At 34.3% G+C, this 13,779-nt stretch overlaps 1 protein-coding gene across 1 annotated transcript in view; it reads left to right on the forward strand.

Annotated features, from left to right (window-relative positions):
• Positions 1-13,779, forward strand: part of shot (dystonin-like protein short stop) — an 86,905-nt gene that overhangs the window by 32,358 nt on the left and 40,768 nt on the right. The window contains exons 32-44 of the mRNA XM_090116091.1: positions 327-431; positions 1,000-1,170; positions 1,622-1,816; positions 2,303-2,434; positions 2,820-2,953; positions 3,547-3,739; positions 4,129-4,355; positions 6,165-6,309; positions 7,369-7,488; positions 9,090-9,287; positions 9,838-10,001; positions 10,677-10,776; positions 12,384-12,569. Coding sequence (XP_089972217.1) covers positions 327-431; positions 1,000-1,170; positions 1,622-1,816; positions 2,303-2,434; positions 2,820-2,953; positions 3,547-3,739; positions 4,129-4,355; positions 6,165-6,309; positions 7,369-7,488; positions 9,090-9,287; positions 9,838-10,001; positions 10,677-10,776; positions 12,384-12,569 — 2,070 coding nt within the window. The remainder of the gene's footprint in view (positions 1-326; positions 432-999; positions 1,171-1,621; positions 1,817-2,302; positions 2,435-2,819; positions 2,954-3,546; positions 3,740-4,128; positions 4,356-6,164; positions 6,310-7,368; positions 7,489-9,089; positions 9,288-9,837; positions 10,002-10,676; positions 10,777-12,383; positions 12,570-13,779) is intronic.

The following is a 13,779-nucleotide window of genomic DNA, read 5'->3' on the forward strand; positions in this document are numbered from 1 at the left end:
GCAATACCGTCACATCATGAAGTGAGGCGATTTCGGTATCTTTAAACCTTGCCAAATAAGTTTCGCTTCTGACACGTGCGCTCGGCACTCACACTTCTTTGTTTGTCAATTATATATTGCAATTTCGATTAATTTAGTGAAATAGTAAATTATAATTCGATATTTTTGCACATTTACACACTTGGGTATATTTACTAAAAAATAACATTTATTTGACAAGACAGCGTGACACATAACACAGTAGATAATCAAGAACACAAACAAATAACCCAAAAAAATATATATTTCTAAGTATTGTTATAATAACTCCAGTATATTTTTCACAGATTGGCCAAGGCCTGGTAAGGTCTGCTCTGCAGGGAGTACCTACACAACAACTAGAGAGGGACTTGGAGAAGATGAATGACAAATGGAATGGACTGAAGGAAAAGGTATGTATTTCAAACTCAAACATTTATTTATTCAATTAGACTTCTTTTAGAAGCACTTTCGAATCGTCATTACATATTTTTAACATTTACCATCGATCCGGAAAGCAGTATCTATGGAGAAGAACCGGCAGGAAACTTCATAGTTGCTCTTTTAAAATCATGTCAATAGTACAATTCAATTTTACATAATATGTAACTTATATTCTTCTATGAACAAAAGGTTGTGTGGAAGATATCGCTCTCAAGCGATACCGTGCTCTTAATATTAAGCTATTATTTAAGTGCAATAAAGCAATTTCTTCTAGATAATCTTAAGCAGATTGTATAGGTGATGAAATTGCGACGGATTTTCTGTCTTTTTTTGCCTTATAAAATCAAATTCATTTCAATTGGAAGTTTGTTTCCTACAAGTTTTTCTTGTACAATGGTTTGTATCGTACAATTTAAAAAAAAATACCAAAATGAAAATTTTAATTCATGATTTTTTTACTCAACTCACTTAAAAAACATTCCAATGAATTTTTCAATTTTTCTCAATTAACTTAATAACCATATATATTTTCCACAGATGAACGAGCGTGGTCGTCGTTTAGACGTAGGGTTGCTACAGTCTGGCAAGTTGGCAGAAGCCCTCGGTGGTCTGGCTCGGTGGTTAGCAGACACGGAAGAACTGGTGCGGAACCAGAAGCCACCGTCTGCTGATTATAAGGTCGTGAAAGCGCAGTTGCAGGAGCAGAAGGTATGTTTTTGGCATATTTTTGAGCAAATTTTGGATAGGTTGTCCATTATTTTGAATAAATTCTGGAAAGTTATGAGCAATGTTGCAAATACTTGTAGTAGTAGTTACATGGTGATGTTTAGAATTTATGATTATTTTTCTAATTAGGTGATGTTTGGTACGTTGGAGAGAATACTTTTCTGCGTTAAATTAAGATACAGAAACGAAACAAAATTAACGATTTTTGCAATTTAACTGTGGCTGAATATAACATCAGTTAAGTTAACTGATGTTATATCCATCCTATAGTTTTAAATAACATAAAAGATAACCAAAATAAATTAATTAAATAATATTATATTACATATTTAGTAATACAAAACCTTAACCGTCAAAATTAAAACAAAAGCCTTACCTTATATTTTTTTACTTATAAAATAACATATAGAAACTTTTTTACTTATCTACACAGTTCCTCAAGAAAATGCTGACAGACAGACAAAACTCAATGTCCTCTCTATTCGCGATGGGCAACGAAGTGGCCGCGGGTTGCGATCCAAACGAGAAGAAAGCTATCGAGAAACAACTGAAGGGATTGTTGCAAAGATTCGATGCTCTTACCGCTAGTGCACAGCAGAGGATGCTTGATTTGGAACAGGCTATGAAGGTATGTTGGAATAAATAAGTTGAAATTAAAAGAAGTTCATATTTTGATGTGGTTTTCGTTTATGTGGAAGAAATAGGTTTGAAATTTAAGGAATTTCGAATTTTGATGTGGTTTTTATATGTTATTTTTATGACGTATGTAAAGGCTGGATGTTCTACTTGGTCGCGATTTCTTAGACTGATTTCAAGTGTTAAACGTTAAACAAAATGCAATAACAATAATGAAGAAACGTCATTTCCAATAAATATATGCTATATCTAGAAATCTTAAATATACTGATCTGTAATAATCTTATTAATTACCTTATAATCTGAATAACTATCTACTTAGAAAAAACGATATTTCTCATTTATAATTCCACTGAAACTTGATCAATTTGCCAACTTATCATAAATCAAGAGTTCTAATAAAACTTGTTTAATAAAAATGTAAAAACACAAACCTAAACTTTTCAATAATAATAATCAATTAATATAATAATTATAGGTGGCGAAAACATTCGAAGAACAATTACAACCTCTAGTCGAATGGCTCGGAGTCACTGAGAGGAAAGTGAAGGCATTGGAATTGGTGCCTACTGATGAAGAGAAGATACAGCAGAAGATTAGAGAGCATAAGGTGAGTTTGGAAATTTGTTATATTGTTTATGTTTTTAGAATTGTGAAATAACCCTAATGGCAGGGGAGTTAGATTAAAAAGTTATTGGAAGTTTTATCTGGTTAAGATATGTCAGAATATAATAAACAGCTATTTTAGATTGATAGGTGTAATTATTTTGTATACAACATAACCACGACTGTAATAATTCATAGCTATTTAATCTAGAATATGTTTAAACTTGCATACCTTAAACGGTTGAAACTTAAATATGTAATACTGAAATTATCTTGTAAATTCTGCAAATAAATTGTTTGACTTCATTTGAATTGATTTCTCTGACATCTTTAATCTAAAAACAATAATTATTCGTAGTATATTTTTATTTTCATTTTCCTCTTTATAGAACATCCACGACGACATACTCTCGAAACAGCCACCTTTCAAGCAGTTAACAGAAACAGCATCCGAGCTGATGACCCTCGTGGGAGATGATGAAGCAGCAGCATTGGCTGATAGACTGCATGCGGCTACTGATAGGTAAGTTGTAGAAATTTATGCCTTAAGTGCTAGGTAATAGAGTTGGTAATTCTTTGGCATCGTGATGGAGACGTTAAATTCGTTATGCCTTAAGTACTAGCTACTAGAGTTGGAAATGGTTTGGCATCGGAGATTTGATGGAGTCGTTGAATTCGTCTAATTTCTGGCAGATTTCCATAAGCACGAATATATCAAGTTGTGAATTTTTCATTAATGTAGTAGGATATGTTTAGTTATTGGTGAAATAGCTAAACGGTAATTTTAATAGACTTACGACCAATTATCGACTCGAAGGACCAAATTAATTTTTCAAATATATCACCCACTGGCAGCAATCTTTAATGAAATACTTTTTTTTTAAACAACAACACAGCCATTTTCAGTTTTATAAAATTTGCAATCGTTTTAATATAATATCAGCAAATCTTATCATTTTTTATACGTATTATTTTATTCTTCTTTTAATTAATGGCTCCACCCAATAAGAAGTATTAGTGTCGTTTTTCAGCATATAGTTGTTTTTAATTCTATATTCGTTATAATATTGACATGTTTTATGTTACATATTACCAAAATTATTATTTTTTTTCCAGATACCAAGCGCTAGTAGACCACAGTCTAAACATAGGCGATCTCCTGGACAACTCACGTAAAGGCCTTCGCCATCTTGTCCTAACATACCAAGATCTATCCGCTTGGATGGACTCCATGGAACAGTATCTAGCCAAGAGGAAGGTACTGCCAGTGCACATGGAAAAACTTTTGAGGCAGATGGACGAATTGGCGGTGAGTTTTGATAAAAAAGTTAGGTTTTGTAGCTTTAAAATGAATGAATTAAAAAAAAATAGGTACAAATCGATCATGATGTGGAATAACGGTGGAAGAATGGTTTCTTTCTTGTTTAAAATGACGGGGCACAAAATATTGTTCGTTATTTCTTGTCAGTTCACCAGCATTTATTTTTTTATTAAGTAACTTGGAAATAAAATAATTTTACATTCTTAAATCAATAGTACACATGATGGCTCAATATCTCAAATACGTTTTCTACAAATTAAAAAACTTGAATTAAATGCTCACAATATATAATTTACTAATATTTCTATTTTCTACAAAACTTGAATAAAATGCTCAAAATATATAATATACTAATATTCCAAAACCGATAACAACAGGAGAAAACCGAAGAAATATCAGCGAAGCAAGAAGCAGTAGACAGTACAGTGGAATCTGGTCTAGAACTAATGAAACATATCTCTGGGGACGAAGCCCTGCAGCTCAAGGATAAACTGGACGCTCTACAGCGGAGATACAACGATCTTACTAGCAAAGGGGCTGACTTGCTTAAGTTGGCCTCTGATACGCTGCCCTTGGTGCAACAGCTATATAATTCGCATGCTAAGTGAGTGTTTATTACTTAAATATAACATAGAGAAATAATTTTTCATAATGACACAGAGACACAAACAGATAAACATTATAATTTTTGTATAAATGGATGGTTCTATCGCTAAGAATATAGTACAAGCAAAAACAAATGATATGAACCTTAACATACGTTTTAAGTAATAAGAAAATCCGCCTTTAGTAGAAATTGTATACCGTTGCGTGTGTACGCATGTCATTTCCATGTAAAACAGGAAATTTTACATATTTTTGTAATAAAAAGCTTAGTTAGCATGATCAGATCAGATTTTAACTCTAAAATACATAAAAAGGTGACCCATATCAATATTTGCTATAATTTTTATAACTTGACCAGAACTACGCTTTTGAAGTAAAACTTCTTTAGGCGCGACTAGGGAGTAAGGGCGTTTGTCCACTACAAGGAATTTTACGGTCCGGCATTCCGATTTTTTACGGTCCGGTATGGCACGCAATTAATCTAAATACTAGCTTGTGCACTATACGTAATTTTACTGTCCGACATTTTACTTTTCCCTATTCCGGATGGTTTTTTGAGTTTACGAGTCGCTGTAGGTATAATCGTTTTCGAGTGCCCACTTGCTTGGATTTTACTCTTTTTATTGCATATGCCAATTGAAAGCAAGCTCTTGTTTTACTTTCTTTTAGCTGGCAATGAGATTTGAGAAGTCGGTATTGTTATTTTATATACATTGACCAAGCATTGACCTATAATTATTATCTATAGGTCAATGCTTGGTCAATGTAAGTAAGTGTTGGTAAGTTAAAGTTCAAGTGGGAATAGATTTAGCTGCTCGTCACCGATTAAAATAAATAAGTGAAACACGCATTTTAAATCTCTTACGGAACTTTACTTTTTATTATAACGAAGTAATATAATATTTCACCTTCTATATTTTTACTCGTTTCTTGTAAAATGCGAAAACAATCATTTATGATAGCATTATACCGTCATACTTCCTTGAACTGTACCGCACTGATCCGAGTAAAGACGGACAGGTGCACAAGCAATTCATCGGTTTTTTCATGCCACACCGGACCGTAAAAAATCGGAATGCCGGACAGTAAAATTCCTTGTAGTGCACAAGCGCCCTAACTCAGATTTTTTTCTGACGGAAGTAACGCTGTGTAGTTTCCGCCATTTAAAAATAATAATTCTGATTGGTTGTAAGTATATGTCATATACTACACGCTTCTTGACTTATACGCCAGCTAGTGGCAAATATCATAATCAATTAGGATTATTTATTTTCAAATTTTCAAACGGATCAATTGTGAATAGCAAAGTGAATGAAAAATTCAACAGTTTAAAAAACATTATTTTAAATTGCCAAATTTTTTGAAAATCTCTAAATATACTTTTTATTTATTACTTTTAAAATAAGTAAATTAAAAATAAATTTTCTGACAATTGCGACATTTTATAATATTCATTAACAAGGTTATATTGACATGTGCGTTTTACTTCAATCGCGCGTAAAGGTTACACGCACACACTTTTTTTTATTTTTCTGGAACGTTTCGTCACATTTTCCTTTACATAATCTTTCTCTTCTATCGAATTTCTTGATTTATGAAGCTATTGCATAGCTTCTATCGCGGGCCTTGAGTGCGGGGACCGAATCCAGAAATTCCATAACGAAAAACCTCACGCCCCCCACGGGGACGGGCGCGGAGGTGTGGCTTGAAGGCATAGCATGCAATAGCTTTACCGCGGCAGTCCCTGAGTGCCACACGTCTTTTTTTATATATTTATAAGTAAATGAACACAAACATAAACTTTCAGACTATCAGAATGGATGTCAAGCGCGGAAACTTGCTTACAATCGGTAGAACCGCGCGAAGAAGACATCTTACGTTTGGAGGCTGAATTACAAGAATTCAGACCCCTATTGGACAATATCAACTTGGTCGGACCTCAATTGTGTCAAGTATGTATTATATTTATTTTACAGGACTTTTTTATGTACTGAAAGTTTAATCGAAGTATGTATGTTGAATTTGTAGAGTCAAAAGTGACAGATTTTGTCAAATATTCGAAAAACATTGGAATGTGTGAAATTTTTAATAAAATATGCGTGTGTGTACGCACGTATAAAATTACATTAATTTAAAATGATCATAAACTTCATTGAACGTTATTCTTCATTTTTTTACCTTTTATATATTTATCGTCGGTGTCTCTATCTTTTATAATATGTATATGTAGTAATTTTTGCAAAAAATAAATCCTTTTAAAACCGGCCAAGTGCGAGTCGGGCTCGCGCACAAAGGGTTCCGTAGCAGCAAATATAATAAATTACAGTTAAATCAACCTATCTCAAAAACTATAAGAGATACTTTGATCAAACCAAAAATCGTTGAAAGAGTTAATTAGCATGCATCACCTCTATTTTTTTTAGAATTTTATACCCCGTAGTTATAAAAATAGAGGGGGGGGGACATACTTTTTACGACTTTGAGAGCTGATATCTCAAAAACCGTTCACTTTAAGAAAAATGTTTTTTAGAAAACTTTATATCATTTTAAAAGACCTTTCCATTGATACCCCACACGGGTATGTACATCGAAAAAAAAAATTTCATCCCTCAGTTACATGTATGGGGGGCCCCACCCCCAATTCTTTTTTTTACTATTTAGTGTCATATTTTTGTAGCGGTTCATACAACACATATTCCCATCAAATTTCATCACTGTAGTACTTATAGTTTCCGAGTAAATCGGCTGTGACAGACGGACAGACGGACAGACGGACAGACGGACATGACGAAACTATAAGGGTTCCGTTTTTGCCATTTTGGCTACGGAACCCTAAAAATACAGATTTTCTTAGACAAAATCGTTTAATTTTTTTTTTTATTTAGAGTTATTGATTAGCCTAATCGGGTTATAAAACATTTTGTATTAACTTTATCCATTTTATTCCTCATATGTACACCTCTTTATTTAAAAAAAAACTAATATTAATTAATTTTCCCCGTTTTTGCCAGATATCTCCCGGCGAAGGTGCTACCCACGTGGAGGGTATGGTGACACGGGATAACCGTCGTTTCGATGTGATCGCAGAACAAGTGCAACGCAAGGCTGAAAGATTGTTGTTGAGCAAGAAGGTATGTAATTATGGGTGTTTTTTTATATATAAAACTGAATAGAATGGGTAAAATTTTAAAAGTGCATGTTTTTTAAGGAATTTGTGTGTTAAACTGGTATAGGGACAAGTGATAAGCTAATTATTTAATTTGCAACCAATCATTTTTTTTTTGTAGTATTTCTACTTTAGCTTTTGAATTGCTTCGTGACAATATACAGTAAACATATAAAGTATCTTAATACCACATAATGTAGCAATAAAAAAATAAATAATTTAAAATAAGTTATAGTGTTTGATACACAAATTGTGCTCTATTCTAACGAACTGTCATTTTACTTTCATGACTTTGTGGACAATGTATTAGTGCACCTATCTATCTAGTCTTCTGAAAATATAAAATTCTCCTATTTACCAAATCTATTTCCCCACAGCGCTCTCTAGAAGTAGTGAATAATATATCAAATTTCTTCTATTCACTAAATATATTTTGACTGACCGGTTGGCTTGGTTAGTAGTGGTCCTGCGTTCCAAGCCAGAGTTCGTGGGTTCGATTCCTACCCCGGGCAAATATTTGTGTGATGAACATAGATGTTTGCTCTGTGTCTGGGTCATAATATTTATATAAGTATTTATTTAAAATTATATATGTATTGTTTATGAGCCATCTGGTTTCCGTAACACAAGCGAAAGCTTAGTATGGGATCAGATCGTGCCGTGTGTGAAAATTGTCCTGAAATATTTATATTTTATATTTAAACTAGTTTACCGCTCGCGGTTTCGCCCGCTTTGTCTAAAATCTGATATATTATATACTAAAACCTTCCTCTTGAATCACTCTATCCAATAAAAAAAACCGCATCAAAATCCGTTGCGTAGTTTTAAAGATTTAAGCATACAAAGGGACATAGGGACAGAAAAAGGGACTTTGTTTTATACTATGTAGTATGTAGTGATGTTATATATTCGTATGTATTCCGTGCCCCTGAATCTTTTAGACATTAATTTTAATTTCATTTGAAAAATATGTTAGTGCACCTATTTATCTGATCTCTACACTCTTTTGATAATTATAAATCAAAATTCTCCTATTCACAACTATTTCCCCATGGCGTTCCCTAGGAGTAGTGAATAATATATCAAAATTCTTCTATTCACACAATATATATGTATTATTTAAGGTAGATATATATTATTATTTTTTGTTTTCTTGCTATTAATTATTCTTTTTCTGTTCTCGTCCCGCCAATTAGTGATCATTTTGCTCGTTTACCTTTTACCGTGATTGCCTGGAAGAGATCACTATTAAGTGATAAGGCCGCCAAAATAGTTGTACTCTGTTCTACGTGTATTGTGTAAGTAGTTCTAAGGCTTCTGTACAACTATTAAAGAGTTAAATAAATAAATAAAAAAAATGTTGTGTGGTTTTATGATACCACGGTAAAAGTGAAACTGTTCGAACGGTTCCGAACACTGCTTTGTGTAGCGCATGTCGCGTGAAGGTCGGCTGCCGAGTAGGTATACCTACTCGGCAGCCGCGATACACGCGACATGCGCTACACAGACCAAACAGTTTGAGACGATGTAATAAAAGTTTCACTTTAATAAATATATTCCCCACAGCGCTCGCTAGAAGTAGTGGGCGACATGGAGGAGCTAGTGGAGTGGCTGCGCGCAGCGGACGCGCAGCTGCGCTCGAGCGCCCCGCCCGGCGCCCGCGCAGACGTGCTGCGGGCGCAGCTGGCCGACCTGCGCCCGCTGTGCGACGATGTGGCGGCGCAGCGGGTGAGGACCAGGGATCTGCTCGCGCAGGCTAAGAAGGTGAGTGAATGATTAGGTGTGCTACGAACTGTTTATTTCATTTTTTTAAGCTATTGCATAGCTTCTATCGCGGGCCTTGAGCGCGGGGATCGATCCCAGAAATTTAGTAACGAAAAACCTCACGCTCCCCACTCTGACGGGCGCGGAGGTGTAGCTTGAAGGCATAGCATGCAATAGCTTTACCGCGGTCTTTTTTTTATTTTTATATACTTATGTATCCAAACAGCTGCAAAAAACATGATAAAGATTGCTTGCTCTCTTAGAGAAAAAGCCCCGTTTTTATTCATATTTAGACGAGAAAAGATTGCTAACTATAAGAAAAAGCTCCCTTTTTATTCCTTATGTATTGTGATAAGTGTTTTTGTCCAATTGTATTGTTTCCTTATACATATATTTTTTATTCTGAAAACTTTCAATCTTAATTTTACATGATTTTATGTATCACTTGCTATAACCTGCTTTGCGTTTAAAAGAAAATAGTTCTTTTTAACGTTAAACACAATTTACACATAAAGTACTTTCACTGATTCACGATAATATCATCTTTCAGGTGCTCCGTGAATGCCAATCTACAGAAGAAGCGGGAGTGATAAGGGAGAGGAGCGAGGAGCTAAAGGAGATGATGGAGGAGGTCGGGCAGCTGAGCGCCGCAAGGTTGGCAGCGCTGGAGCAGGCGCTACCACTCGCAGAGCACTTCGCTGATACCCACCATGGGTGAGTGGAACATTTTGAGGGTAGTTGCAAAAAAATAATTTTTAAGAAAGAAAGAATTTAATTGACACAATGGTACATAGTATTGTAAGTGATAAAAATATTGTATACTAACGCCTTTAAATTACCATATACGAGCAAATAAATAGATTTGATTTGATTTATTGTCCTCAACATCTATATGGTGTCTATACACCACACGTAAACTGCTTACAAAACATTAAAAATAAAATATAAATAATCACTATACTGTGCGGTTCATTAGCTGTTGATGGCATTTTACAGGTCCAGGTGAAGTCTAGAAGATATATAAATTGAGGGTAGTTGAAAAATAAAATATTTTACTGGTCTTGGGTGATGTTTAGAAGTTTTTAGAGTGTTTAGCAATTAGAGTGTCCTATTGATGGGGATATTTTTTATAATTAATAGATCTTTGGATAACAAATAGAATTGATATGTATAAATCAATGAAAGTGTAACACATTTCTTCTTATTTTTTGTTATAAAACTAAATAAATATAATGTATGTACGATACGATGTACGATATGACAAACAAAATGTAAGAGCATTTGAACTTAAACGAATAACCTGCAGTTTTAGTGTACTTGACACAAGGACAGTAATTACTGAATCAAGTTATTTTCTTTATCGTGTATTTTACGTATATATCTTTTCAGGTTATCGTCATGGTTGGACGACATGGAGAAGCAAGTACAAATGCTGGCGATGCCGGCGCTCAGACCCGAACAAATCGTTCAGCAGCAAGATAAGAACGAGGTATGTATATATTTTTTAAAATATGTAAGTAACTCCAATAATTTAATTTTCAACCTAAAAAGGGTTTGAAAACATTGTTTTGTCTTTTTAACGCTAAGTGATTGTTATACAGGGTGATTGGAAGGTGGGTGCAAAGCTTTAAGGCGAAGCTAGTAGAGACAATTTAGAACCTTTTAAGCCATGGTTGTCTTAGACGAAGTCTGACTGTTTTTTTTTTTTAAATAATTTTTATGTCTTTTTTACAAAAAATAGCAGTTATTTTACATTTTTCGGCTATTATGGCCAAATTAAATGATAATTAAGTTGTTATTTATTTTATTTTATTAAAAGAATGTGTGGGCAATCCCGCAAAACAAGATTTGAACCTCTGTATCATAAGGATTTTTTTTAAAACGTTTGAACTTTATGAAAAAATAAAAAAAAAAACAAGAATATCATTTTCAGACCTCATTTAAAAAAAACCGGGTGATTGCTTGCTTCGATCAAACCTTTTCGAAAACATACTTAGTTATTCATCTTTATTTTAAGGTATCATTTACTTGGATATCTAAATAATTATTGAAATTAAGACCTACAAACCAATTTAAGGGAGAAAATTTAATGTTTTTGAAAAAATCGATTAATACAACTACTTGTGTTTGAAATGATTTTAAAAATTATTGTGCACGTGCGAGACCTAAATTATGGTGATTTTTCTAACAAAGGACGCAGCGCGTCGAGCGATAAGGTCATTTCCAGGTAGTTCGGTGTCCAGTTCAATAGAAAAACCGGGTAAGCGCCTTAGTTTTTACAGCAAAATGGATTTAGTTACTAAGGTAATTAAGTCGTTTTTGGGCAGGCCCTTTCTGTGTCGAATGGGGGCGAGGAGTATAATGGAGCCGGCCGGTACATCTTTTATTATTTAGTAACATAACTACTGTTCTAGTGAGTTGACATTGTCTTTATGTATGGCAGAGCTGACGGCAATGGAAATTTAGCGCGACGGATGTATCAAGAGCGATATCCCAATCGGAGGGTCCCGAATGTCCGCGTATTTTACAACACCTTTCGAAGTTCAAACGTTTTAAAAAAAAATCCTTATGATACAGAGGTTCAAATCTTGTTTTGCGGGATTGCCCATACATTCTTTTAATAAAATAAAATAAATAACAACTTAATTATCATTTAATTTGGCCATAATAGCCGAAAAATGTGAAATAACTGCTATTTTTTGTAAAAAAGACATAAAAATTATTTAAAAAAAAACAGTCAGACTTCGTCTAAGACAACCATGGCTTAAAAGGTTCTAAATTGTCTCTACTAGCTTCGCCTTAAAGCTTTGCACCCACCTTCCAATCACCCTGTATACGATTATTTACTCAATCCAAATTTGATGAAATGTTTTTCAATGGCTTTTTTATAATGCCCAATAAAAATTACATGTGCATGGTTCTTACTCGATATTTAAGCTTCTTCGTCGATTATATTTCTTCTTTTATTTATAAGAAATCCATATTTAATTATTGAAACATGGTTATTACATGATGACACAACAATTTTGTATACAGCCTTTTCTTTCCTGTGTCATCATTTCTTTTTTTTATATTTATTCACATTTTCTCCCACAGATGCTACAACAGTCGATAGGCGGGCACAAGCCTCTAGTCGACAAACTGATCAAGACAGGTGAAGCGCTGTGCAATCTAATCAGCGAAAGCGATGCAGCCGCTGTAAGGGATACCGTGGACGCTGACTGTGAGCGATACAACGCTTTACGGGCTGAATTGAGGCAGAGACAGCAGGAATTGGAACAGGTATTGTAACAGTTGTATGACTGAACATATGTACATATTGAACATTTAACATATTATGTACATATGTAACAGTTAGGGAGTGGGTAGATAGGTTGTATGTAGGAAAATAGTTTTTGACACATAGTTAGTAGGTAATCTTTTTTGAATTATACAGGGTGTACCAAAAAGTAGTGATGAACGGAAGCTGAGAGGTAGAGGACCTAGAGGGCTATCCGAATCACCCCCATGTATGTTATGCGATTTTTCGTATTTTCGGAGTTATTACGTTTTTTTCAATTTTTCACCTATCGCCGAGTACGATGATATTTTCACTCATGCTGACGTCAATGATTGCGGAAGATGCTTGATTTTTTTTTTGTGTGCTAAGCTGAAAGATAGGCCAATTTAATATGGTAACATTTACTATCGTTAGATCTTTGAATGGAATAAAAAAAAGAATTAAATGGCAAGAAAGATAAAATTACCCAGTATGTTCACCACTTCAAGGGCCCGTAAAAAAATAAAATCACATAAAAAAAGTATTCCGTTTGACTTTTAAAAACTTGCTCTATCTATCAGATAGCTACCCTAAAAATTTCATTTAATTATTGAGAAGGCTTCAATCGAAAAATTTAAATCTAAATGTGGTAAGTGAAAAAATTGAATTACCATGATGATCATTAAAACCAATAAATAGGTGTTTAATTACCAGAAATTTTTAAAATAACCCCGCTGTTGCTCAATGCAAGTGCGACATCACCGTAAAAAGTTGTCTTTTAAATGTCTGAATACCCTTTTATCATTTTTAATGGTTTCTTCTGCTACTATGAATTTCCGGGTTATTTCGTCCAAATTGTGGCAGTCTCTCGTCTTTGTAGTATCCCCACGGAAAAAAATCAATAGGGTTTATGTCCGGGGACCGTGCAGGCCAGGCTAAAGGGCAAAGATACCCTGAAAGATGGATTGGTCGTTGCAGCCTGCGCATGCGCCGGTGACGCCTGCCTTAAAGCCTGGCCTCCACGGTCCCTCGACCTAAACCCTATTGATTTTTTTCCGTGGGGATACTACAAAGACGAGAGACTGCCACAATTTGGACGAAATAACCCGGAAATTCATAGTAGCAGAAGAAACCATTAAAAATGATAAAAGGGTATTCAGACATTTAAAAGACAACTTTTTACGGTGATGTCGCACTTGCATTGAGCAACAGCGGGGTTATTTTAAAAATTTC

This window comes from Colias eurytheme, chromosome 25, assembly GCF_061535395.1.
Source record: "Colias eurytheme isolate Ceu_HAF_F1 chromosome 25, ilColEury1 Martin Lab GWU primary, whole genome shotgun sequence".
NCBI lineage: Eukaryota > Metazoa > Arthropoda > Insecta > Lepidoptera > Pieridae > Colias > Colias eurytheme.